The sequence below is a fragment of the Nycticebus coucang genome, chromosome 3, assembly GCF_027406575.1.
Source record: "Nycticebus coucang isolate mNycCou1 chromosome 3, mNycCou1.pri, whole genome shotgun sequence".
NCBI classification, from domain to species: Eukaryota; Metazoa; Chordata; class Mammalia; order Primates; family Lorisidae; genus Nycticebus; species Nycticebus coucang.
In genome coordinates this window covers 139,078,462-139,104,711 of record NC_069782.1, presented here as the reverse complement: position 1 = coordinate 139,104,711, position 26,250 = coordinate 139,078,462, and the positions used below count along the sequence as shown (strand labels likewise).

At 39.3% G+C, this 26,250-nt stretch overlaps 2 protein-coding genes across 12 annotated transcripts in view; one reads left to right on the top strand and one right to left on the bottom strand.

Moving 5' to 3' along the window:
• Positions 1-26,250, bottom strand: part of ADD3 (adducin 3) — a 174,405-nt gene that overhangs the window by 25,425 nt on the left and 122,730 nt on the right. For all 11 annotated transcript variants that reach the window (XM_053583606.1, XM_053583605.1, XM_053583601.1 and 8 more), the window contains 2 exons: positions 12,239-12,459; positions 87-225 (listed from right to left, as the gene is read on the bottom strand). In XM_053583606.1, coding sequence (XP_053439581.1) covers positions 87-225; positions 12,239-12,433 — 334 coding nt within the window. In that variant the 5' untranslated portion in view covers positions 12,434-12,459. The remainder of the gene's footprint in view (positions 1-86; positions 226-12,238; positions 12,460-26,250) is intronic.
• On the top strand, positions 6,256-6,609 carry LOC128581183 (40S ribosomal protein S27-like). The gene has a single exon (XM_053583611.1). The coding sequence runs from the start codon at positions 6,285-6,287 to the stop codon at positions 6,537-6,539; it is 255 nt and encodes an 84-aa protein (XP_053439586.1). The 5' UTR covers positions 6,256-6,284; the 3' UTR covers positions 6,540-6,609.

Sequence of the window (26,250 nt, the reverse complement as noted above, 5' to 3'; positions counted from 1 at the left end):
CTGAGTAGAATACGCTGCTAGAGACATACAGGATTCCAAAAGAAAGATAAAATTTTAAGTTTAAAAACTCTCCAAAACAGACATACTGAGGGGAGGTGAAGAAAAGCCCGAGAAAGAATTGGTCATGATGTAATCTGCAATCTGCTGTAATGCTAGTAATCCAGTTGGGTTGTGGCCTTTCTTCATCTGTTCTTGAATAAGGCATTCCAGGTCTTCTCGAAAGGCCTGTAATATACAAAAATAACCACTGAGTACATATTTTTCATGTGGTGCAGAAGCACCCAAACATAATTTTCTCTGATATAATCAATCTTCCCCCTACTCCTCTTTTAAATACCTTTTACCTATACTATTTGAACACAACTATAAAACATAAAATAATAAAATCAAAATGTTGGAAGCAGCAGCAAGAAGCTTACTTTGGGGGAAGAAAAATCATTAGGCATTTTTAACTTCAAAGAAATGAGCTATTATAATATCTACACTAGACAGGTATGGATAAAACAACTCCTTTTTTTTTTTTTTTTTGCAGTTTTTGGCCGGGACTGGGTTTGAACCCGCCACATCCGGCATATGGGGCTGGCGCCCTACCACTTTGAGCCACAGGCGCCGCCCAAAACAACTCTTATTAACATGCGACTTGCACCGAATGTAAACTACAAAGAGAGACCCTGTCCTTGCACTGCAGCCCCATCATCTAAGTTAGGACAAAGTCCCTATTTGAATGGGGCACTGCTCTGAATACAAAGTGACTCATAGCAAAAGTCTTCACTAAGAAATATTAAATCACAGATTCCATTTTATAATTTCCATGGCAATTTCTTAGTTCCATAAACTGTGAAAGCAGATTAAGAAGAGTTGAGGACTAATCAGTTCCCTTTTGCAATACTGTGCTAAATAAACGGTATTTCTTTCCAACTTTGGGTTCCCTTTGTTCCTATTCTGGAGTTCTGCTATAACTTTTTGGGGGGCGTGGGGTAGAAGCAGAAAGAGCGTTTATATAAATCAAAATCCTGAACATTCAAGAGAACACATCTATTTCAGTAATCCTCAAAGTATTAGTATGATTCATCAACTGAAACGTGTCCCAGTCCTTCAGATTAGTTGAAATAGTTGGTATTGGCTTTCCTTCATACCCAACACTTACTTTATTAAATTCATCAACTGTTTTCTTGCTCATGACTAGTTCATTCATTTTAAAGATGAAGGGATATAAATCACTTAACCTTTACTCTTCCATTTGAGATTAATTACATGTATAGCACGATGCCCTGCCAGATATTCAATTCAATTTTTTCCCCCTCTCACCTAAGAGGGAGAAGGCAGAAAATTATTTTGGAATCACCACCTCCAAGAGGGGTAGGTATAATCACCTTGGAGATTGCTGAGGAAAGCTCCCTTAGAAGAGTAAGTCTGTTTTAAGCCACTAATAATTATTAGTCTTCCTCATAAGGGTGGAAATAAGATGTGGAGTCCCTACTAAATACAAGCTTGCTTAGAGGATGGGTGAATAACCACCCAGAAGTCTAGAGGCTTTGTTTTTTAAAACAATGGTCTAGGAGCCCAGAGTGGGAAGAAGAAATGTGGTTCCAAGAACACATGGAAGTAAATGTTAGGACCAGTTCTGACTCACAGCTGTGTTGCTCTTAGAATAGTTGAGAAGTGTCTGAAAGAAACTGGGTGCTAGTTAATCTTGGTAGCTCAACCATGGGGCACCATGAGACATGCATGTTAACTAGCCTTAGTACAGGAAGAGGTTCATCTTTCCCTGATGCACTATGGTGGCCCCTATAGGCATCTGAGTCAACAGTGAACCTACATCTCCTGTTAGACGATATAAGACTGCTTTTCAACAACACAACCATATGGCAGGAAAGCACAATGGCAGTGGTGGGCTGAACAGACTCTACTATGTGTCTCTCTCACATACACAGGCACATGAATATACAACCCACACCACATGTTGGATATGGAAGTCACTGATGACCCTGTTTGGACTATATATGTCACCGAAATTCTTGGGACAGTTCAGAGGAAAGCAGAAATTCCAAGAGGAAGATGCTGTACTTTCTGGTAATGAGGCAGTTAGATGTATGAGTTATTAATTTAAAAAATGACTTATGGTGACCATACTTGAATCCTGAGTTCATGGAGCAGTTTACACCAGTTAATTATGTATGGCTTTTCTTTCATAAATTCAAGGCTTGTTAAATGTAAATCATTAGTGCAATTATAAAAGTTCAAAAATATCCAATTTCATTGAGTATATCTACTTTATTTAAACATAAGATTTAATCCAGAGAAAGGGTCCTATAAAATATTCTTTACAAAGTCATATTTATCAGAAAACTCCATTCATCCAAGACCCAGTGAACATAAAGTGTTTGAGAGCTGTATATAAGATAGACGCCTTCAATACAGATGGGTAACACAAGTATTTTACCATGGTTAAGTCTGAAATGAAAAAGAACCTTCCAAATATCCTCATTTATCTTTATATAAACCACAGAAAACTTCTGCACACATGACAATGGATCAGTCTGCTTTTCTGAAACTCTATCTTCCCTTCAAAACCAAACAACTTAAACTTTTCTCAGTTCAAAGCAGCTATAATCAAAACATTCTTTAAGTTAAAAAAATTAGTGATACTTACACTATAATAAGGCAGCTTCCACAGATTAAAATAATTATAAAATAAAATATGAAAATAAATTAAATATAGGTAAGAAAAATAGAGCTAAAGATAAATTAAGGATAAGGAGGGTAAACACAGCCAGGAAGTTAAGATACAAAGTGAATGTCATAAAATCGCTAGAGATGAGCCAACTTTTACCTAAATCCTCTAACATGAATCAAGACAACCTGCTCAGTGTAGTGATTTACAGTGGGCTTAAGATTAAAAATCAAGTTGCTCAAGAGAAATCATAACTATTTATTAAACTGATGAGAAAGCTAAATAAGAAAGGTTGAAAAAACTTGTTTGAAGTCACATAGCTAGTAAATGTGAAAGGTAAGGACACAAGTCAAATGCTCTTTTTCCAATAGTGAAAATGCCTTTTCAATTTCCACTGTTTCCTACAATATGTGACTATCATCCTAAAGCTTTGGGATATCTACAGTGTCAAAGAGGGCTATATAAGCTCTTCTGAAATCAAGTAAGAAAGAGAGGAAAAATATAACGTTCTCTTTAACGTTGGTGGATAGCTTCTACTATGCAGTAAAGGAAATTTTCACGTAAATGAAATCTCCCTAGCCTTTTTATGTAGTTGACACTACTTTAACAAGTAAGAATTTTTCTAGCCCAAAACGTCTGTCATGAATGTTCTTAATTCATTTTTTTAGTGTTTCAAATGCTTTTGAAATACTATTCAGATAATTACATAAGTCAAAAAATAGTAAGTGTATTACTGGTGATTAAAACTCTTTCAGCTGATTTTTAAAATTTATCAGTGAACAAACTAAGCTTCCACTATAATATTAAAAGAACCAAATTTTTTAATTTATCTTTATGATAAGCAATTAATCATATTTCCAGTAAAGTTAATGTTAGTAAAATTAACCCTTCATAGTTGATCCATTTGAGTCACAACAAAGTCCGAGCCAGGCAATGCCTTCTTAGGCTACAAAGCTATTAAATAAATGGAATAAAGACTTGAGTCTTGGAACTCTTAGTTGGGCACAGATCTTTTGCTAATTTTATCAGAGCTGTATTATATCTCTGAAACCAAATAGAACTAATAAGGCCGCACGTGTGTTGTGATGAGAAATGCTGAGTAAACCTCTTCGGCTGGGTTAGAGTATCAGGTTGTAGAGGTATATAAAGGAAAAAAACTACACGGCAGCAGATTATGGCAATTTCGGCGTACCGGGACAAGCACTTGCCCTTTTGCAGTTAGGAATTCACCAAAGCAGAATGAGAAACTAGTTTATAAGCAGGGCAGAGAGGTCACATGCGGGGCATCTGAAGTCACATTAGCCAACAGTTCCTTCGAGTCTCCACTAGAGAAGAGCCAGGTTAAAAGAACTACAACCAATTGGAATCTAAGGAATTATGATTATAATCTTCAAAGTGTTTCCACAAAAGCACAATATGCTTTAAATTAGCAATTTATATAATTTCCACAAAGATCAATGCCTACGTGCAAGGCACTGCACAACATACTTTTATGTTATTTCATTAAATTGTCACGATAACTACATTAGGTATTTCCCCCATTTTAGAAACAAGGAAACGGAAGCTCAAGTTAAGTGAATTTCCTAATGTCACACAGCTAATCAGTAGAGGGTGAAGCAAAGATTTGAACCTAGATCCAAAACAAGTACATATGCACACAAATATGTACAAAAAATTTTGGAGCCAGGCTCAGTGGCTCATGCCTATAATCCCAGCCTCTCAGGAAGTGGAGGCAGGAGAATCATTTGAGCCCAGGAGTTCAAGACTGCCAGGAGCTATGTCTGCACCCCTGCACTCTAGGTGACAAAACGAGACTGTCTTCCAAAAAAAACTTGTAGCAATGAATTAAAACGGGAAATGATAAGGAAATGTACTGACCCCCTCACTTAGGTGAAAACAGCTTGGTACTCTCAAATTTCCACAATCTGCAGGTACAGGACTTTGTCTACTATGTACCTCAATGCTCTGGTCTAGCCTATGAGGTACATTCAACGTTCTCTGATTACAACTTACACTTCTCCATCCTTGCTCATTCTATTTCATCTAATGTAAGTACTGGCTTCCACAGGTGCTCTTCCTAATGAATTCTTAATCTTTATTCAACATTCATCTTAAATACCACCTATTCCTGGAAGTCCCTCCTAATCACCTCAGTTAGGAGGGATCTCTATATTTCTTCTCCTCCATATCTCACCCTGAATTCTTAACATTCCCCTAAACTACTTAGAGAGTACTTATCATATCATTGTGACTATGTATTTTTCCCTCCTCTATCATAATATCTTGTTGGCTAACTATGTCTTTTACATTTCTAGATTCTGAGTGTATGCTTCAGTGCCCAATTAATAAAATTGCAAGTTAGATTTTCTTTTTCTTTTCATTAACTCATTCAAGATAGAAGAATTTGATCTCAATCTTAACTAAGTTAATGATAGCAAAGATTCATTTCATAGGTTTATTAGCTAGAAAATAGTTTTATCGCTCTATCACTCAAACGAAAATTCCTCCAGTGTAATTAGGTCAATCATCCATTAGGTGAAATTAATTTTCTTTTCTTTTTTTTTTGTAGAGACAGAGTCTCACTGTACCGCCCTCGGGTAGAGTGCCGTGGCGTCACATGGCTCACAGCAACCTCCAACTCCTGGGCTTACGCGATTCTCTTGCCTCAGCCTCCCAAGTAGCTGGGACTGCAGGCGCCCGCCACAACACCCAGCTATTTTTCTGTTGCAGTTTGGCCGGGGCTGTGGGTCCGAACCCGCCACCCGCGGCATATGGGGCCGGCGTCCTACTCACTGAGCCACAGGCGCCGCCCGAAATTAATTTTAAGTAAGTAAAAATCCATCTTCTCTGAGTATTATAAATTTGTAAAAAGTCATTTAATTCTTTAACTCAAACAAAGGTCCAAAAAGTATGGTCAAAAATAATCAGGTGAAAAGCAAAATGTTTAAGTTAGAGAGAGGGCACCTTAAAACCTTAGCTGAATCTCATGCCCTTTTTCTATTAATACATCTCCTATCAAAGACTATAAACTTTGAAATTGTACTATGTGGACAAAAGTAAACTTCTAAAAACACAAAAGATTTAGAGATTTGAGATTTATATCACCTTTAAGTACACATATATTCCTGTAAAGTAAACTATAAACCACAGGTAGAATTAACTTGTGACACCAGATCTTAAGTTTCTGTACCCAAAATAAGAACTTTCAGGAGAAAATGGAAATAGATGAGATATATTTTTAGGTCACAGAAAAGACGACCAATTTGACAAAAATTTCTTTTTTTTTTTTTTTTAAATTAAAAAATCAAAATAAACGAAAAGAAAAACCTTAGGAAACTCAGGTAACAGAACACTGATAAACATCAGAGGTGGATTTTAAATATTCACATCTGGTGGATTTTAAATACCTCATAATTACTGGAGAAGAAAATTGAGGCAAAAAGAAAAAAAAAAAGATTACAGATTGCTGCCCCCAAGGCACCCTGCAATTATGCTCTTAGATCTCTCCTAAAGTGAGATTAGGAGCATAACGCCTAACAAACTTACTTAGAATTTCTCCATTAAGAAATGTATTCATGCTTTCCGGCGGTGACGGCCTCCACACGCCAATATGCCTCTCGCAAAGGATCTCCTTCATCCCTCTCCAGAAGAGGAAAAGAGGAAACACAAGAAGAAGCGCCTGGCGCAGAGCCCCAACTCCTACTTCATGGACGTGAAATGCCCAGGATGCTACAGAATCACCACGGTGTTTAGCCATGCACAAACAGTAGTTTTGTGTGTTGGTTGCTCTACTGTCCTCTGCCAGCCTACAGGAGGAAAAGCAAGGCTTACAGAAGGATGTTCCTTCAGAAGAAAGCAGCACTGAAAGTACCCTGCTTGAATGAATGGGAAACCATCCCAATAAAGGCATTTTGGATATAAAAAAAAAAAAAAAAGAAAGAAATGCATTCATTTGGAAATAGAGTATCACTGGCCCTGTTGAAAGGAAAAAAAAAAACAAACCAAATTTTCTTTTGGATGGCATCTCTCCTATATCTAAGTCTCAATTAGCATGAAACTAAAGGTGAGAATTATATCTTTTCCTGAAGCTGGTATACAATAAAAAAGTAAACAAAGTTAATAAAGAATATTTCCACCTTAAATGTCCAAAGTGACCAGATAAATCATGGTGATTTCTACCAACTATTCTAATTAAGGCACCCTGTTAAAGGGAATTATAGCACCCTTAATTCCAGTACTATCCTAAATGTACCTGGTTTTGAAGTTTCCCCTCCTTTCACAACTTTACAGCATTAGACAGTGCTATCTTATTAAAAGATTTTAGTATGTCACATGCCTGGGCTTACACCAATCAAACTCCTATTGTCTCATTTTGCAGAATAATATGACACACTTTTGTCAACTAGTCCAAACTAAACTGCTTCCTATGGTGGTAAGGCTTAAGAAGCCCGCTGTTTTCCCTATTAAGCAGTCAAGTCCAGTAAGAGCTTGACATTCAAGTGTTTAATGTCTCGATGCCCACCCAGGTATTTGCATATCCATCCATGAATTCAGAACATAGTAAATCATCTACTGTGTTCAATTCTACCTGCTAGTTTTTAATGTATACTATGTATACTTCATTAACTTTGATAAAGCATCACTTAATTCCACCAGTTTGTAGTGAACACTTCATTTTGACAAAAGGAAATTAATTACAACCTAAAGTCTCTACAGACATCACATATGAGGAGTACATTGATCAAAGAGAATTTGTGGATTCTCTATTGCATTGACAAAATCTCAAGCTGAACTAGTTTACTTACTGGTATTTGATTTTTAAGATCAATATTTTCTTTTTTTTTGTTTTTGTTTTTGGCCGGGGCTGGGTTTGAACCCGCCACCTCCGGCATATGGGACCGGCGCCCTACCCCTTGAGCCACAGGCGCCGCCCCTAAGATCAATATTTTCTTAAAAAACTTAAATAAGAAAAAAAGTTATGAAGTTCCTAGAAATAAGTAATAGTTGAGGGTGAAAATGAAACAAATTTTTTGTTCTCTTCTCAGCTCAAAGCCATAAGGTGCTATTTTTGTCACCCAAATTTATGTTTACACCAAAATGTCCTGTGATAGGAAACTCTTCCAGAGTTGGGTTAATGTGAACAAGAGAATTTGAAGATGAATAAAACAATCAAGAAATATATGGATGTAATTTTTTTCATTGCTACTGAAAGCCATAAATGATACAGACTAGTAGTTAAGGGTGTGAAATGTGGAGTTTAAATTCTGACCCCACCATTTACCTAAGCTTTAAAACCTTTGGTGAGTTATTTAGTGTCTCTAAGTTTCAGTTTATTCACTTGTAAACTAGGGATATTCATAGTTCTTTGACTGAGTTGCTTTGAGGATTAAAGAATATCATATACACATAATAGATGCCTGGCACAAAAGAAGTACTTAATAAAAAAGTATTATACTTTTTGTTTTTTTTTTGTAGAGACAGAGTTTTACTTTATTGCCCTCGGTAGAGTGCCGTGGCATCACACAGCTCACAGCAACCTCCAACTCCTGGGCTTAGGCAATTCTCCTGCCTCAGCCTCCCGAGTAGCTGGGCCTACAGGCGCCCACCACAACGCCTGGCTATTTTTTTGTTGCAGTTTGGCCGGGGCTGGGTTTGAACCCGCCACCCTCGGTATATGGGGCCGGTGCCCTGCTCACTGAGCAACAGGTGCCGCCCTATACTTTGTTTTTATTATCTCCTGATTTCCTTTCTTCCCAAATGAACTGAAAATTTGAAATACAAGACATATAAATTTGTCACTTTCAAATCAATATTCTTGATTCTGATCTTAATTGGTTATAGATTTTTGCCTAATACAGTGAACATCAATATTCACAGGAGACCCACAACTTTTTTTTTTTTTTTTTTTTGTAGAGACACAGTCTCACTTTATGGCCCTCGGTAAGTGCCGTGGCCTCACACAGCTCACAGCAACCTCCTGGGCTTACGCAATTCTCTTGCCTCAGCCTCCCAAGTAGCTGGGACTACAGGTGCCCGCCACAACGCCCGGCTATTTTTTTTTTTTTTTGGTTGCAGTTTGGCCGGGGCTGGGCTTGAACCCGCCACCCTCGGTATATGGGGCCGGCGCCCTACCAACTGAGCCACAGGCACCGCCCGACCCACAACATTTTTAAGAGAATTATATTGAGAGTTATACTGCAAAGCTTTGGGCTGAGAGGAACAAATAGTACAAGAGGAAAACAGGCCTTTAGATCCCCCAAACCTCTCTATAAGAAGAAAGCAGGCTGAGAAAAACAAGTTGCAAACACAGGCTACCTTCCTAGGAAAATAAAGGATGATTCAGACGGTGGAACCATGGAGAGTCACTGAGTCACACCTAGTAAGCAGTAGGACTGAGTCCTTGCCAAGGAACTTCCAAACATTTACCCAGATAGATTTCACAACTGCTCTGGACCACTCACGCTTTTGTATCACCTACTTTTCTCCTTTTTGAACAGGAATGTCTATAGCAGTGATCTTATACCCATCCTGCCACTGACTGTGTGTGGGCAGATAACTTGTCTCTGTAGTTCACAGGTCAAAAGACTAAGAGGAACTTATTTGAGGAGCTGTACTTAAGTAACTACATCCTAATGACGGTCATCTGCACCTGGACCAAATCTAGATAATGAGATTCTAAATTCAATAGTGTAATGGCATAAGACTTTTAGGAAATGTTAGGGAGAGTGTGTATGGGAGCAAGAAAAATAAATTGTGGCTAAAGGCAGACCATAGTGCTTGCAAAATAAAACTAGCTGAGTGAGATAGTCCTAACTAGCTACTTGGGAGGCTAAGGCACGAGGACTGCTCGACTGCGTGAGTTTGAGGGTATAGTGCGCTAACGATCACACTTGTGAATTAAGCTACTGCATTACAGCTTGGGCAACATAATGAGACCCTGCCTGTAAAAACAAAAAAAAGAAGAGTAAATTGTGACCAGAGAATGAACAATTCTCCCCTCAAAAGGTAAAGCTTAATTTCTTTCCCCTTGAATACAGGCTTCGTGACTCACTTCTAACTAATAAATATGGTAGAGGGATGATGTGTGTGATGTCTGAGAGATTAGGTCATAAGCAGCACAGCAGGATGCTTTTCTTTGTATACTTGTTCTGGAGGCGAACACTCCACCAGCCTTACAGAAAGATCCATGTGTCAAGGAACTGTGGCTTTCTGCCAAATACCATGTGAATGATCCACCTTACGAGCAGATACTCCAGCCCCTGTCAAGCCTTCACATGACAGCAGCCCTAGCTGATGTTTTAACTGCAACTCTGAGCCAGAACCATTTAGCTAAGCTGCTTCTGAATGTCTAACCTATAGAAATGGTGAGATAATAAATGCTTGCTGTTTTAAGCAGCTAAGTTTTGGAGTGATTTGTTATTTAGTAGTAGTAACTAATATAAACCACCATGTATAATTTCCTTTGGTAAAAATTTGTTACATTAAAAAACTTTTTTTAAACCAGTCCTAAAATATAGCAGGAAGACAAAATTTATACACTTTTCCAAGTCTTTCATAAAGATGATTTTTAAACTCATTAGGAAAGAAAAAATTATCAGTCCACAATTCTTTTAAGTCTCAATTTCTTTTATTATTATCTGGACAGAAAACGATTATTCTTGTTAAGTGAATAAGGAAATGACAATCTGTATGTTTGTCCTTTCCACTATTTAAGTTTCACAAGGCATAAGTATAATGGATACTTTTAAGCCAATTTACAAATGGAAATGCATTCATATAAAAACATTAAATAATCTATTCAAAGTTATGTTGGCTTTAGTTTAATGGGTAAACTATAAAACAAAAATCCTGGCATGAAAATGTAGTTTAGTATTTCTTTCATTTAAATTTTACAGTTAAGAGTCAAATGGTCCTCTCTTTGGAGCACTACCCAAAGAAACCTCAAAATTTAATAACCATGAACCAAATCTAAATCTCATTTCATTCTTTCAATTACTATATCTTACCTGTCACTACATTCATTTGGTTAATAAGTTAATTCTTAAAAGTGTGGTTTCTTTAGTGGAGGAAATAAATCTATTTTATTAGGGTACACATGATGTACCCTTCAAGTATTTAAAAACACAAAAACTAGGCTGGTGTGGGATGGCTCATGCCTGTAACCCTAGCACTCTAGGAGGCTGAGACAGGTGGACTGCCTGAGCTCAGGAGTTCCAGACCAGCCTGAGCAAGAGCAAGACTCCATCTCTAAAACAAATAGCTGGGCATTCTACAAGTGCCTGTAGTCCCAGCTTCTCAGGAGGCTGAGGCAAGAGAATCGCTTGAGCCCAAGAGTTTGAGGTTGCTATGAGCTATGATGCCATGGCACTGAACCCCAGGGCAACTGAGTGAAGCTCTGTCTCAAAAAAAAAAAAAAAAAAAAAAAAAAAACCCAAACAAACAAAAAAATAAACCAAAAACAAAAACAAACCATAGAAACTCAAGTTTGCACAAAATAAGACACTGAACATTTACTCTCTCATCATGACTTTTCTGGTTAACCTCCTTTCCCTTTTAAAGGGATTTCTTTAAACTAAGGAATATACTTAAAATTCCTCACAGCTTCCATTGCTTTTACAACTTATACTTCAATGCTTCACAAAGGGCACCGATATGGAAGAATTAGAGTAGAATTTTCCTTCAGCTATGGACTCAACCTCTGTGACTGAATTCATAAAGGCATGACAAAAATGATTTACCAGGGCCACTTTAGGCACCTTTATGCATTGGTACTTAATTTGGTCCTCAAGCTGGAAACCCAATATATCCTTAATCTGGACAACAAGTATCTATGTGCTGAACATTCTGCCTTAAAGGGTGCATAACCTTCATTATACATAAAGTTATTAATTCATTCTTTACCTGAAATCAAGCTGTTCTCCCATATCTGTTACTTACATGGGACCTGGGAAATTCTAAGGGTAAGAAAATGAACAAATCACTTGAATATGATTTACAAAGTCTACATGCTGCTGTGCAGACAGAATTTTCAACATGAGCTGAATTTATAATCTCCTTTTAATTTATAATGTAATATGTTTCCCTATATGTGTGCCTGTATTAGGTGTATGTAACATTAAGCTGCCAAATCATGGACTTCCTCAAAAACCGTAGATCTTCCTGTGCTGCCCTGAGTGTCATGGTAATCAAGGAAGGAAAATATGTGTACAGGATATACCTATTTCTTGGTTCCTATGACTCGAGTCATGTCTTTCTTTTCTGCACAGATATTCAATCTGAAATGGGTGTCCTTGAGTTCAGTAAAATCTTTTGTGCTCCCTTAATTAAGCATTATACTCAGAAAACACACAAAGAAAATGTAAACCAAAACTGGTTTGTTATTAAAGGTCTGCAAATCAAACATGAATTAGGTGTCCACTACTTCTTCGAAAGACTGGAAGTAAATGGTTATTCTTCCACCCTTGCTTAAGGTCATTGAGGGTAGTTTAAGACACCTTCTACTTCACTATATCAAAGTTTCCAAAGAGAAAGAAAAATTAAAGCCTTTTAATTATTTCAACTCACAGGACTTTGGAGGATCTGAGTAACTCGCTTCCTCTGCTCCATCATATTGAAGTCTTGTCGTAGATCAGGAGACATGTTCCTCTCTCTAATGTATTCTGGGTCATTTTCATTGATGCGGTCAAAATATCTTTCCTTGTGAGGCATGCTGGGAGGGGGAGGAGTGGTAATTACATCTTGGCTAGCATCTGAACTCATGTTTCAAGTCTGTGGATTACCCTTACCTGCATTAACAAACACAAAGAAAGGAGAACATTCATAACAAATTCATTATTAATTTCAAATTTTACCTGGGTCAAGAAAAACTTTAAAACTTTGCCCTGAGAGTAAGAGCTGCAACTTTCTTCTTTTGCTTTTTTTGGTTGTAAATTGAGAATTTTAATTTTTTTTTTTTTTATTGTTGAGTATTCATTGAGGGTACAATAAGCCAGGTTACACTGATTGCAATTGTTAGGTAAAGTCCCTCTTGCAATCATGTCTTGCCCCCATAAAGTGTGACACACACCAAGGCCCCACCCCCTTCCCTCAGTCCCTCTTTCTCCTTCCTCCCCCATAACCTTAATTGTTATTAATTGTCCTCATATCAAAATTGAGAACATAGGATTCATGCTTCTCCATTCTTGTGATGCTTTACTAAGAATAATGTCTTCCACTTCCATCCAGGTTAATACGAAGGATGTAAAGTCTCCATTTTTCTTAATGGCTGAATAGTATTCCATGGTATACATATACCACAGCTTGTTAATCCATTCCTGGGTTGGTGGGCATTTAGGCTGTTTCCACATTTTGGTGATTGTAAACTGAGCTGCAATAAACAGTCTAGTACAAGTGTCCTTATGATAAAAGGATTTTTTTCTTTCTGGGTAGATGCCCAGTAATGGGATTGCAGGATCAAATGGGAGGTCTAGCTTGAGTGCTTTGAGGTTTCTCCATACTTCCTTCCAGAAAGGTTGTACTAGTTTGCAGTCCCACCAGCAGTGTAAAAGTGTTCCCTTCTCTCCACATCCACGCCAACATCTGCAGTTTTGAGATTTTGAGATGCGGGCCATTCTCACTGGGGTTAGATGATATCTCAGGGTTGTTTTGATTTGCATTTCTCTAATATATAGAGATGATGAACATTTTTTCATGTGTTTGTTAGCAATTCGTCTGTCATCTTTAGAGAAAGTTCCATTCATGTCTCTTGCCCATTCATATATGGGATTGTTGGCTTTTTTCGTGTGAATTTGAGTTCTCTATAGATTCTAGTTATCTTTTGTCTGATTGAAAATATGCAAATATCCTTTCCCATTGTGTAGGTTGTCTCTTTGCTTTGGTTACTGTCTCCTTAGCTGTACAGAAGCTTTTCAGTTTAATGAAGTCCCATTTGTTTATTTTTGTTGTTGTTGCAATTGCCATGGTAGTCTTCTTCATGAAGTCTTTCCCCAGGCCAATATCTTCCAGTGTTTTTCCTATGCTTTCTTGGAGGATTTTTATTGTTTCATGCCTTAAATTTAAGTCCTTTATCCATCTTGAATCAATTTTTGTGAGTGAGGAAAGGTGTGGGTCCAGTTTCAGTCTTTTACATGTAGACATCCAGTTCTCCCAACACAATTTATTGAATAGGGAGTCTTTCCCCCAAGGTATGTTCTTGTTTGGTTTATTGAACATTAGGTGGTTGTAAGATGTTAGTTTCATTTCTTGGTTTTCAATTCGATTCCAAGTGTCTATGTCTCTGTTTTTGTGCCAGTACCATGCTGTCTTGAGCACTATGGCTTTGTAGTACAGACTAAAATCTGGTATGCTGATGCCCCCAGCTTTATTTTTGTTACTAAGAACTGCCTTAGCTATACGGGGTTTTTGCCAGTTCCATACAAAATGCAGAATCATTTTTTCCAAATCTTGAAAGTAGAATGTTGGTATTTTGATAGGAATGGCATTGAATAGGTAGATTGCTTTGGGAAGTATAGACATTTTAACAATGCTGATTCTTCCCATTCATGAGCATGGTATGTTCTTCCATTTGTTAATATCCTCTGCTATTTCCTTTCTGAGGAGTTCATAGTTTTCTTTATAGAGGTCCTTCACCTCCTTCGTTAGGTATATTCCTAGGTATTTCATTTTCTTTGAGACTATGGTGAAGGGAGTTGTGTCCTTAATTAGCTTCTCATCTTGACTGTTATTGGTGTACACAAAGGCTACTGACTTGTGGACATTGATTTTTATATCCTGAAACATTACTGTATTTTTTGATGACTTCTAGGAGTCTTGTGGTTGAGTCTTTGGGGTTCTCTAAATATAAGATCATGTCGTCAGCAAAGAGGGAGAGTTTGACCTCCTCTGCTCCCATTTGGATTCCCTTTATTTCCTTGTCTTGCCTAATTGTATTGGCTAGAACTTCCAGCACTATGTTGAATAGTAAAGGTGACAGAGGACAACCTTGTCTGGTTCCAGTTCTAAGAGGAAAAGCTTTCAGTTTTACTCCATTCAGTAAAATATTGGCTGTGGGTTTGTCATAGATAGCTTCAATCAGTTTTAGAAATGTGCCACCTATGTCTATACTCTTCAGTGTTCTAATTAGAAAAGGATGCTGGATTTTATCAAATGCTTTTTCTGCATCTATTGAGAGGATCATGTGATCTTTATTTTTGCCTCTGTTAATATGGTGGATAACGTTTATGGACTTGCGTATGTTGAACCAGCCTTGCATCCCTGGGATGAAGCCTGCATGATCATGATGAATGACTTTTTTGATGATAAGCTGTAATCTATTGGCTAGGATTTTGTTGAGAATTTTTCCATCTATATTCATGAGTGAGATTGGTCTGAAATTCTCCTTTTTGTTTGGGTCTTTTCCTGGTTTTGGTATCAGGGTGATGTTTGCTTCATAGAATGTGTTGGGGAAGATTCCTTGTTCCTCAATTTTTTGGAATAATTTCTGCAGTACAGGAATAAGCTCTTCCTTGAAGGTTTGATAGAATTCTGGAGTGAAGCCATCTGGACCAGGGCATTTTTTAGTTGGAAGATTTTTTATTGTTTCTTTGATCTCAGTGCTTGAAATTGGTCTGTTCAGGAGGTCTATTTCTTCCTGGCTAAGTCTAGGGAGAGGGTGTGATTCCAAATATTGATCCATTTCCTTCACATTCTCAAATTTCTGGGCATAGAGTTTCTGGTAGTATTCAGAGATGATCTCTTGTATCTCTGTGGGATCAGTTGTTATTTCCCCTTTATCGTTTCTGATTGAGGTTATTAGAGATTTTACTTTTCTATTTCTAGTTAGTCTGGCCAATGGTTTATCTATTTTATTTATGTTTTCAAAAAACCAACTCCTTGTTTCATTAATTTTCTGAATGATTCTTTTGTTTTCAATTTCATTGATCTCTGATTTGATTTTGGATATTTCTTTTCTTCTACTGAGTTTAGGCTTAGATTGTTCTTCTTTTTCCAATTCCATAAGATCTCTTGTGAGATTGTTGATGTGCTCTCTTTCTGTTTTTTGAATGTAGGCATCTAAAGCGATGAATTTTCCTCTCAAAACTGCTTTTGCAGTATCCCACAGGTTTTGGTAGCTTGTGTCTTCATTGTTGTTATGCTCAAGGAAGTTAATGATTTCCTGTTTTATTTCTTCCTTCACCCATCTGTTATTCAACAGAAGATTGTTTCATTTCCATGCCTTTGGGTGGGGTTGAGCATTTTTGTTAGAGTTGAGTTCCACCTATAGTGCCTTATGGTCTGAGAAGATACAAGGTAAAATTTCAATTCTTTTGATTCTGTTGATATTTGTTTTGTGTCCCAGGATATGATCAATTTTGGAGAATGTTCCATGGGGTGATGAGAAGAATGTATATTCTTTATCTTTGGGATGGAGTGTTCTATATGCGTCTGTCAAGCACAGTTGTTCTAGGGTCTCATTTAAATCTCTTACATCTTTGTTTAATTTCTGTTTAGAGGATCTGTCCAGCTCTGTAAGAGGAGTGTTAAAGTCCCCTGTTACTATGGTATAATCAGATATCATATTGCTCAGAGTGAGTAGGGTCTGTTTGAAGAATCTGGGAGCATTTAAATTGGGTGCATAGATATTTAGAATTGAAATGTCTTCTTGTTGTATTTTTCCCTTGACCTATATAAAGTGACCATCTTTGTCTTTTTTGACTTTAGTTGCTTTAAATCCACATGTATGAATGTTGTTGAAAGATGGCAGACTGAAGCCAGCTTTCAACAGAGGCTCCCGTCCAGAAGGAGAGTTAAGGGACAGGAATTTAGTAAGTATCCTGGTGGACTTGAGCCTCACCAAGAGAGAAGGTTGAAGAACGCATATCAACACCACTGAGGCAAGCTGTGATCACAAGGACGCAAACAAAAGGTACAAAATCCACCACCAAGCAGACGGGAGTCCCCCTCCCCCATGAGACCGGCTCAAGAGCACCACAGTTAAACAAGCGGGCAGAAATTAAAGGCCCTCCCACTACACTCCATGGGAGAGACCTTCTAAAAACTGGACCTACCTCCCCTACTGGGGTGCCGTGGCGTTCTCCTGCCAGGCATAAAACTGAATAAAACTTTGGGAATCCTTCGCTGGCAACCCTCCCAGCGCTCCCCTCCCGCCCACTGAGGTCTGGAGGCCTGTCCCACAGGAGTTCGGATCCTTGGGTGATGTCTCAAGGGGAGTGGACAGTCCCCGAGTTGCGACTGGTCAGCATTGACTCTGAGGCGCGCGAGTGAGGAGAGGGCACCGGGCTGAGGGGGAGTCACGCCTCGCGGCACTTCCCTGCGGTGCAGTGCAGCAACCCTCCCAGGCAACATTACGGGGCACAAGACTGAATAAGACTCTAGCTTCCCCGCTGAGAGCTGAGAGCCCCTACTCTCACTCAGGGTCTGAGGGCCTATGCCCCAGGAGTTCGGATCCTTGGGTGATTTCTTGAGGGGAGTGCACAGGGGGACCTGAGCTACGTCAGGTCAGCGCTGACTCTGGGACACGTGAGCGAGGAGAGGGCACTCTGCTGAGGGGAAATCAAGCCTTGGCGGCACTTCCCTGCGGTGCAGTGCAGGAGCCCTCCCCGGGCCGTAGTGTTGTGTAAAACTGAATGAAACTCTAGCTCCCCCCCCCAACTCCCAATCGGGGTCTGGGGGCCTATCCCCCAAGAGTTCTGATTCTTGGGGGATCTCTTGAGGGGTGTGGACCCAGCACAAACTGCGGCCGCTCAGTGCTGACTCTGGGGCACGAGACAGAGGAGAAAAGGGTCGCCTGAGTGCCCACACCAGAGCAGCAGTTCCCTGGAGGTAGATCAACAGCCGTTTTTTCTTTAACGGCAGAACGCTCACTTCTGGATATTCTGAGGCCACACCCCCTGTCTCCCTGGGCAACCAGAGGAGGCCACTGGTGAGCGGGGGATTTCCTGACACGGCTCACAAACCCGGGAAGCTTCCAGGGTGGGGCCGACCCAGAGAGGTGATCGGACGCAAACCTCCAACAGCAAAAACGTTTGAACTCAAAACAGCCCGTCTTCTGTAGGCGATTTCGACAGGAACAGAGACAGAACCCCGCAAAGTTGTCTGTTCTGTTAGCAGCATCCATCAGGGACGGGGCTAAGCCTGAGTGAACACCTCCTTCCCATCACCTCCATCAAACACTCAAAGATGTCAGGCCTCATCTCCTCCTGCTAGATAGTGGCAGTCTGCGGGGGCCTGGCAGACTTCCTTGCGATTCAGGCAGGTGCAAACCCCTGCAGTGTCTGTTCACTGCAGGCAACTGGGTTAGCCATCTGCAGAGATACCAGTGACTGGGTCCGACGGGGGGCAAAGTGGGGAAGGAGACGTCAACCTTCCTAGACTGCTCTGTTTGCTGGGTGGCTCCTCCTGACTCCACGCTGCACTGGGGTGAGCCGTGTCAGAGGAGTCACCAGGCCCCTGTGATCCAGTTCCCAGAGACCTCTTGAACTCTCCCACCCGAGACAGGTGCCGATTGAGACAGTTGATTTGGACCTTTTGAACTGGGATAATAGACTGAGGACTTTTCAGGTGTGCCCTGGGTGTGCGGTTGTAGGAAGGTTTGATTCTCCTTTTCCAACTGGGGCCAGAGGTGGGCAGGCGGGGTGACTTAATTGCTGATTTTTCCACACAGCTGAGACTTCAAGCCAGAGTAGAAGTTGCAATAGGATCGAACAGAAACCAGCTGAAAACAAGACAGAATCACTTTGCTCCACCACACCAGACAGGGCCCCAGTTTCTCAGGCCACAACACTGTACGGGCCCTCGATAAAACCCCAGGGGAAAAACCAAAGGGAGTAAAATAACCATGGGGCGGAATCAGCGGAAAAACTCTGGTAACATGAATAACCAGAAAAGATCAACCCCCCCAAGAAAAGATACGGCAGATGTGACTGAAGATCCCATTCATAAACAACTGGCTGAGATGTCAGAAATAGAATACAGAATTTGGATTGCAGACAAGATTAATAAAATGGAATTAGGAATTCGAGGAGAAATTCAAAAATTGTCTCAAGAATTTAACGAATTTAAAGACAAAACCACCAAAGACTTAGACACACCGAAGCAAGAACTTACAGCCCTCAAAGATATGAGAAATACAGTAGAATCCCTCAGTAACAGAATGGAGCAAGCAGAAGAAAGGATTTCTGACGTTGAAGATAAAGTCTTCGAACGCTCCAAATCTCTCAAAGAGGAAGAGAAATGGAGAGCAAAAACGGATCACTCACTCAGAGAACTCTCAAATAATTCAAAAAAAAGCAACATAAGAATTATAGGGATTTCTGAGAACGATGAAGTCGCCTCCGAGGGCACAGAGGCCCTTCTGCATGAAATTATGAAAGAAAATTTTCCAGACATGCCTAGAGAATCTGAAATTCAGATAGCAGACAGCTTCAGAACCCCAGCACGATTCAACCCCAATAAGTCACCCCACAGACATATCATAATTAGCTTCACTAAAGTTAACATGAAAGAGAAGATTCTCAAAGCAGCCCGGCGAAAGAAAACTATAACGTACAAAGGTAAGAATATTAGAATAACTGCAGATCTCTCTGCTGAAACTTTTCAAGCCAGAAGAGGCTGGTCATCAACTTTTAATCTCCTAAAGCAAAAAAACTTTCAACCCAGGATCTTGTATCCAGCTAAACTGAGTTTCATCTATGATGGAGAAATTAAATACTTCAATGACATTCATATGTTGAAAAAATTTGCCATAAGTAAACCAGCTCTTCAGGATGTTCTCAGACCTATCCTCCACAATGACCAACCCAATCCTATACCACAAAAGTAAACTCACTCAGAAACTTCGGATCAAACTCCAACTTCCACACTGGCGAAAGGATTAAAAATGTCCACTGGACCTTTGAAAAACTCGATACCCAAAATTCCACCAGACTTATCAATACTCTCCATCAATGTGAATGGCTTAAACTGTCCTCTAAAGAGGCATAGGTTAGCTGACTGGATACAAAAACTCAAGCCAGATATTTGTTGCATACAAGAGTCACATCTCAACTTAAAAGACAAATACAGACTCAGGGTGAAAGGATGGTCATCCATATTTCAGGCAAATGGTAATCAGAAAAAAGCAGGTGTTGCAATTTTATTTGCAGATACAGTAGGCTTTAAACCATCAAAAGTAAGGAAGGACAAGAATGGTCACTTCATATTTGTTAAGGGTAATACTCAATATGATGAGATCTCAATTATTAACATCTATGCACCCAACCAGAATGCACCTCAATTTATAAGAGAAACTCTAACAGACATGAGTAACTTGATTTCCTCGAGCTCCATAATCGTCGGAGATTTCAACACTCCCTTGGCAGTGTTGGATCGATCCTCCAGAAAGAAGCTGAGCAAAGAAATCTTAGATTTAAACCTAAACATCCAATATTTAGATTTAGCAGACATCTACAGAACATTTCATCCCAACAAAACTGAATACACATACTTCTCATCAGCCCACGGAACTTACTCCAAAATTGACCACATTTTAGGTCACAAGTCTAACCTCAGTAAATTTAAAGGAATAGAAATTATTCCATGCATCTTCTCGGACCATCATGGAATAAAACTTGAATTGAGTAACAACAGGAATCTGCATACCCATACAAAAACATGGAAGTTAAATAACCTTATGCTGAATGATAGCTGGGTCAGAGATGAGATTAAGAAAGAAATCGCCAATTTTTTGTAACAAAGTGACAATGAAGACACAAAGTATCAGAACCTCTGGGACACTGCAAAGGCAGTTCTAAGAGGGAAATTTATAGCACTGCAAGCCTTCCTCAAGAGAACGGAAAGAGAGGAAGTTAACAACTTAATGGGATATCTCACGCAACTGGAAAAGGAAGAACATTCCAACCCCAAACCCAGTAGAAGAAAAGAAATAACCAAAATTAGAGCAGAATTAAATGAAATTGAAAACAAAAGAATAATAGAACAGATCAATAAATCAAAAAGCTGGTTTTTTGAAAAGGTCAATAAAATAGATAAACCTCTGGCCAACCTAATCAGGAAAAAAAGAGTAAAATCTCTAATACCATCAATCAGAAACAACAAAGATGAAATAACCACAGACTCATCAGAAATCCAAAAATTCCTTAATATTACAAGAAACTTTATTCTCAGAAATATGAAAATCTGAAGGAAATAGACCGATACTTGGAAGCACGCCACCTTCCAAGACTTAACCAGAATCAAGTGGAAATGTTGAACAGACTCATATCAAGTTCAGAAATAGCATCAACTATACAAAACCTCCCTAAGAAGAAAAGCCCGGGACCAGACGGTTTCACGTCAGAATTCTACCAAACCTTTAAAGAGGAATTAGTACCTATATTACTCAACCTGTTCCAAAATGTAGAAAAAGAAGGAAGACTACCCAACACGTTCTATGAAGCAAACATCACCCTGATCCCCAAACCAGGAAAAGACCCAACAAGAAAAGAAAATTATAGACCAATATCACTAATGAATATAGATGCAAAAATATTCAACAAGATCCTAACAGAATCCAGCAACACATCAAACAAATTATACATCATGACCAACTTGATTTTATCCCAGGGTCTCAAGGCTGGTTCAATATACGTAAATCTATAAATGTAATTCAGCACATAAACAAATTAAAAAACAAAGACCATTTGATTCTCTCAATTGATGCAGAAAAAGCTTTCGATAATATCCAGCATCCCTTCATGATCAGAACACTCAAGAAAATTGGTCTAGAAGGGACTTTTCTTAAACTGATAGAGGCTATCTACAGCAAACCCACAGCCAATATCATATTGAATGGAGTTAAATTGGAATCATTTCCACTCAGATCAGGAACCAGACAAGGCTGCCCATTGTCTCCATTGCTTTTCAACATTGTAATGGAAGTTTTAGCCACCGCAATTAGGGAAGAAAAGGCGATCAAGGGTATCCATATAGGGTCAGAAGAGATCAAACTTTCGCTCCCCGCAGATGATATGATTGTGTATCTGGAAAACACTAGGACTCTACTACAAAACTCCTAGAAGTGATCAAGGAATACAGCAGCGTCTCAGGTTACAAAATCAACATTCATAAATCGGTAGCCTTTATATACAACAACAGTCAAATTGAAAAAGCAGTTAAGGACTCTATCCCGTTCACAGTAGTGCTAAAGAAGATGAAATATTTGGGAATTTACCTAACAAAAGACGTGAAAGATCTCTATAAAGAGAACTATGAAACTCTAAGTAAAGAAATAGCTGAAAATGTTAACAAATGGAAAAACATACCATGCTCATGGCTGGGAAGAATCAACATTATCAAAATGTCCATACTACCCAAAGCAATATATAATTTCAACGCACTCCCTGTTAAAGCTCCACTGTCATATTTTAAAGATCTTGAAAAAACAATACTTCGTTTTATATGGAATCAGAAAAAAACCTCAAATAGCCAAGACATTACTCAGAAATAAAAACAAAACAGGAGGAATCACACTACCAGACCTCAGACTTTACTACAAATCGATAGTGATCAAAACAGCATGGTATTGGCACAAAAACAGAGAAGTAGATATCTGGAACAGAATAGAGAAGCAAGAGATGAATCCAGCTACTTACCGCTATTTGATTTTTGACAAGCCAATTAAAAACATTCAGTGGGGAAAAGATTCCCTATTTAACAAATGGTGCTGGGTGAACTGGCTGGCAACCTGCAGAAGACTGAAATTGGACCCACACCTTTCACCATTAACTAAGATAGACTCTCATTGGATCAAAGATTTAAACTTAAAACATGAAACTATAAAAATACTAGAGGAGAATGCAGGGAAAACCCTTGAAGAAATTGGTCTGGGTGAGTATTTCATGAGGAGAACCCCCGGGGCAATTGAAGCAGCTTCAAAAATACACTACTGGGACTTGATCAAACTAAAAAGCTTCTGCACAGCTAAGAACACAGTAAGCAAAGCAAGCAGACAGCCCTCAGAATGGGAGAAGATATTTGCAGGGTATATCTCTGACAAAGGTTTAATAACCAGAATCCACAGAGAACTCAAACGCATCAGCAAGAAAAAAACAAGGGATCCCATCGCAGGCTGGGCAAGGGATTTGAAGAGAAACTTCTCTGAAGAAGACAGGCGCACGGCCTTCAGACATATCAAAAAATGCTCATCATCTTTAATCATCAGAGAAATGCAAATCAAAACTACTTTGAGATATCATCTAACTCCAATGAGACTAGCCTATATCACAAAATCTCAAGACCAGAGATGTTGGCGTGGATGCGGAGAAAAGGGAACACTTCTGCACTGCTGGTGGGAATGCAAATTAATACATTCCTTTTGGAAAGAGATATGGAGAACACTCAGATCTAAAAATAGATCTGCCATTCAATCCTGTAATTCCTCTGCTGGGCATATACCCAGAAGACCAAAAATCACAACATAACAAAGATATTTGTACCAGAATGTTTATTGCAGCCCAATTCATAATAGCTAATTCATGGAAAAAGCCCAAGTGCCCATCGATCCACGAATGGATTAATAAATTGTGGTATATGTATACCATGGAATATTATGCAGCCTTAAAGAAAGATGGAGACTTTACCTCTTTCATGTTTACATGGATGGAGCTGGAACATATTCTTCTTAGTAAAGTATCTCAAGAATGGAAGAAAACGTACCCAATGTACACAGCCCTACCATGAAACTAATTTGGGACTCTCACATGAAAGCTATAACCCAGCTACAACTTAACAATAGGGAGAAGTGAGAAGGGGGGGGTGGTGAGTAGAGGGAGGGGGATCGGTGGGATCACACCTGTGGTGCATATTACAGGGGTATTTGCGAAACTTGGTAAATGTAGAATGTAAATGTTTTGGCACAGTAACTGAGATAATGCCGGAAAGGCTATGTTAACCACTGTGATAAAAATCTGTCAAATGGTTTATGAAGCGAGTGTATGATGCCCCATGATCATATCAATGTATACAGTTATGATTTAATAAAAAAAAAAAAAGAAAGCTACAACCCAATTATAGCCCAAGAATATAGGGAAAGTGGGGAGAGGGTGGGGAGGGGAGGAGGGAGGATGGGTGGAGGGAGGGTAATTGGTGGGACCACACCTACGGTGCATCTTAGAAGGGTACGTGTGAAACTTACTAAATGTAGACTATAAATGTTTTAACACAAAAACTAAGAAAATGCCACGAAGCCTATGTTAACCAGCTTGATGAAAATATTTCAAATTGTATATAAAACCAGCACATTGTACCCCATGACTGCATTAATGTACACAGCTATGATTTAATTAAAAAATAAAATAAAAATAAAAAAAATAAATAAATCCACATGTATCTGAAAGTAGGATTGCAACTCCTCTTTTCTTCTGAATTCCATTTGCCTGAAAAATTTTCTTGACTCGGAGCTTTAATTTGTCTTTTGAAGCCAGGTGTGTTTCTTGCAGACAGCAAATAGATGGCTTGTGTTTTTTAATCCAGTCAACCAATCTATGTCTCTTCAGTGGGGAATTCAAGCCATTAACATTTATTGAGATAATTGATAAGTGTGGTAGTATTCTATTTGTCTTATTTGGTGAGGGTCCATTGCTTAGTTTTATCTTTTGCATCAGTGTGGAGGTTAGGTTCTGTCCTTTAATTTCTGAGTTCTTACTTTGCTGCTGATCCATTGTGGTGGTCAGTGTGCAGAACAGGTTGAAGTATTTCCTGTAGAGCTGGTCTTGTTGTGGCGAATTTCCTCAATGTTTGTATATCCGTAAATGATTTGATTTCTCCGTCAATTTTGAAGCTTAGCTTAGCAGGGTACAGAATTCTGGGCTGGATATTGTTCTGTTTAAGTAGATTAAAGGTAGATGACCATTGTCTTCTTGCTTGGAAAGTTTCATTAGAGAAGTCTGCAGTCACTCTGATGGATTTGCCCCTGTAGGTCAACTGGTGTTTACTCCTTGCAGCTTGCAGAATCTTTTCTTTTGTCTTGACTTTGGACAGGTTCATCACAATGTGTCTTGGAGAAGCTCGGTTAGAGTTGAGGTGACCTGGGGTCCGATGGCCCTCTGAAAGCAGTGTGTCAGAGTCTTTGATATTTGGGAAATTTTCTTTTATAATATTCTCTAGTATGGCTTCCATTCCTCTGGGGCATTCTTCTTCCCCTTCTGGAATTCCTATAACTCGTATGTTGGAACGCTTCATAAAGTCCCATAATTCTGACAGTGAACGTTCTGCTTTCTCTCTCTTCTTTTCTGCCTCTTTTACTATCTGAGTTATCTCAAGAACTTTGTCTTCTACCTCTGAAATTCTTTCTTCTGCATGGTCTAACCTGTTGCTGATACTTTCCATTGCATCTTTAAGTTCCCTAATTGTTTCAGTTCCTTCGGCTATGCTATATCCTTTTTATATTCTTTATATCGTTCATCTCTTATTTGATTCTGTTTTTGGATTTCCTTTTGGTTATTTTCTATGTTATTAGCAGTTTCCTTCATTGTTTCCATCATTTCTTTCATTGTTTTCAACATGTGTATTCTAAATTCCCTTTCTGTCATTCCTAACATTTCTTCATAGGTGGAATCATCTGCAGTAGCTACTTCATGATCCCTTGGCGGGGGTTGTTCCGGACTGGTTCTTCATGTTGCCTGGAGTTTTCTGCTGATTCTTCCTCATGAGTGATTTCTTTTATCTGTTTCCTTCCCCTAATTTTCCTTTCAATTCCTCTTGCTCTTTAAGTTCTTGTGCCTGTGGAAGTTGCCGGCGGGTTTAGACCGATTGAACACACGCGACCACTTGCCAGTTTTCCACTGTTTTAGTCCTCCTCTTGGGGTCCAGAAGTCTCTTGCTGACTCCCTGTATCTGCGCAGGGGTGATGACAGGCAGATCCCAACAGCCAGAGATGCCTGGAGTTCTATCTCCCCAGACTCATGGTACCCAGATGCAAGAAAGCTGTTACTCGGCTGCCATCTTGCTCCGCCTCCATGATCTCCTTTTTATGCGAATTTTAATTTCTTCCCGGCACCGGTGACCGGAGGGGACCAGCTGCAACTTTCTTTAAAAAGTAGCTTCTCAGGCTGGGCTCGGTGGCTAACAGCAGTAATCCCAGCAGTCTAGGAGGCTGACGCAGGTGGACCTCACACTTTGAGTAGGACTGACCTACCAAATAGTTAACAGCACGACCAACTGAAAGAATGCTTCCTCCAACTTTTAGATGTGATATGGCATAAGGCTTAATCAAGAGAAAAGGAGACCACTGTTTAGTGTATCCCTTTCCCTAGTTGTTCTTTTAAACTGAGAGTAGAAAATGCAAGAAGTTATGAAACAGGAAGAAAAGGAAACAAAACAGTAAAGATAGGTGGGCATGGTGGATGGCGCCTATAATCCCAGCACTCTGGAAGGCTAAGGTTTGAGGATTGCTTCAGCTTAGGGGTTCAAGACCAGCCTAAGGAAGAATGAGACCATGTCTCTACTAAAAATAGAAAAATTAGTTAGCCATCCTGGCCCGTGCTTGTAGTCCCAGCTACTTGGGAGGCTGGGCAGGAGGATCACTTGAGCCTAGGAGTTTG

Excerpts from the sequence above, each read along its gene's own strand:
- LOC128581183 (XM_053583611.1), top strand. The coding sequence starts at position 6,285 with ATGCCTCTCGCAAAGGATCTCCTTCATCCCTCTCCAGAAGAGGAAAAG.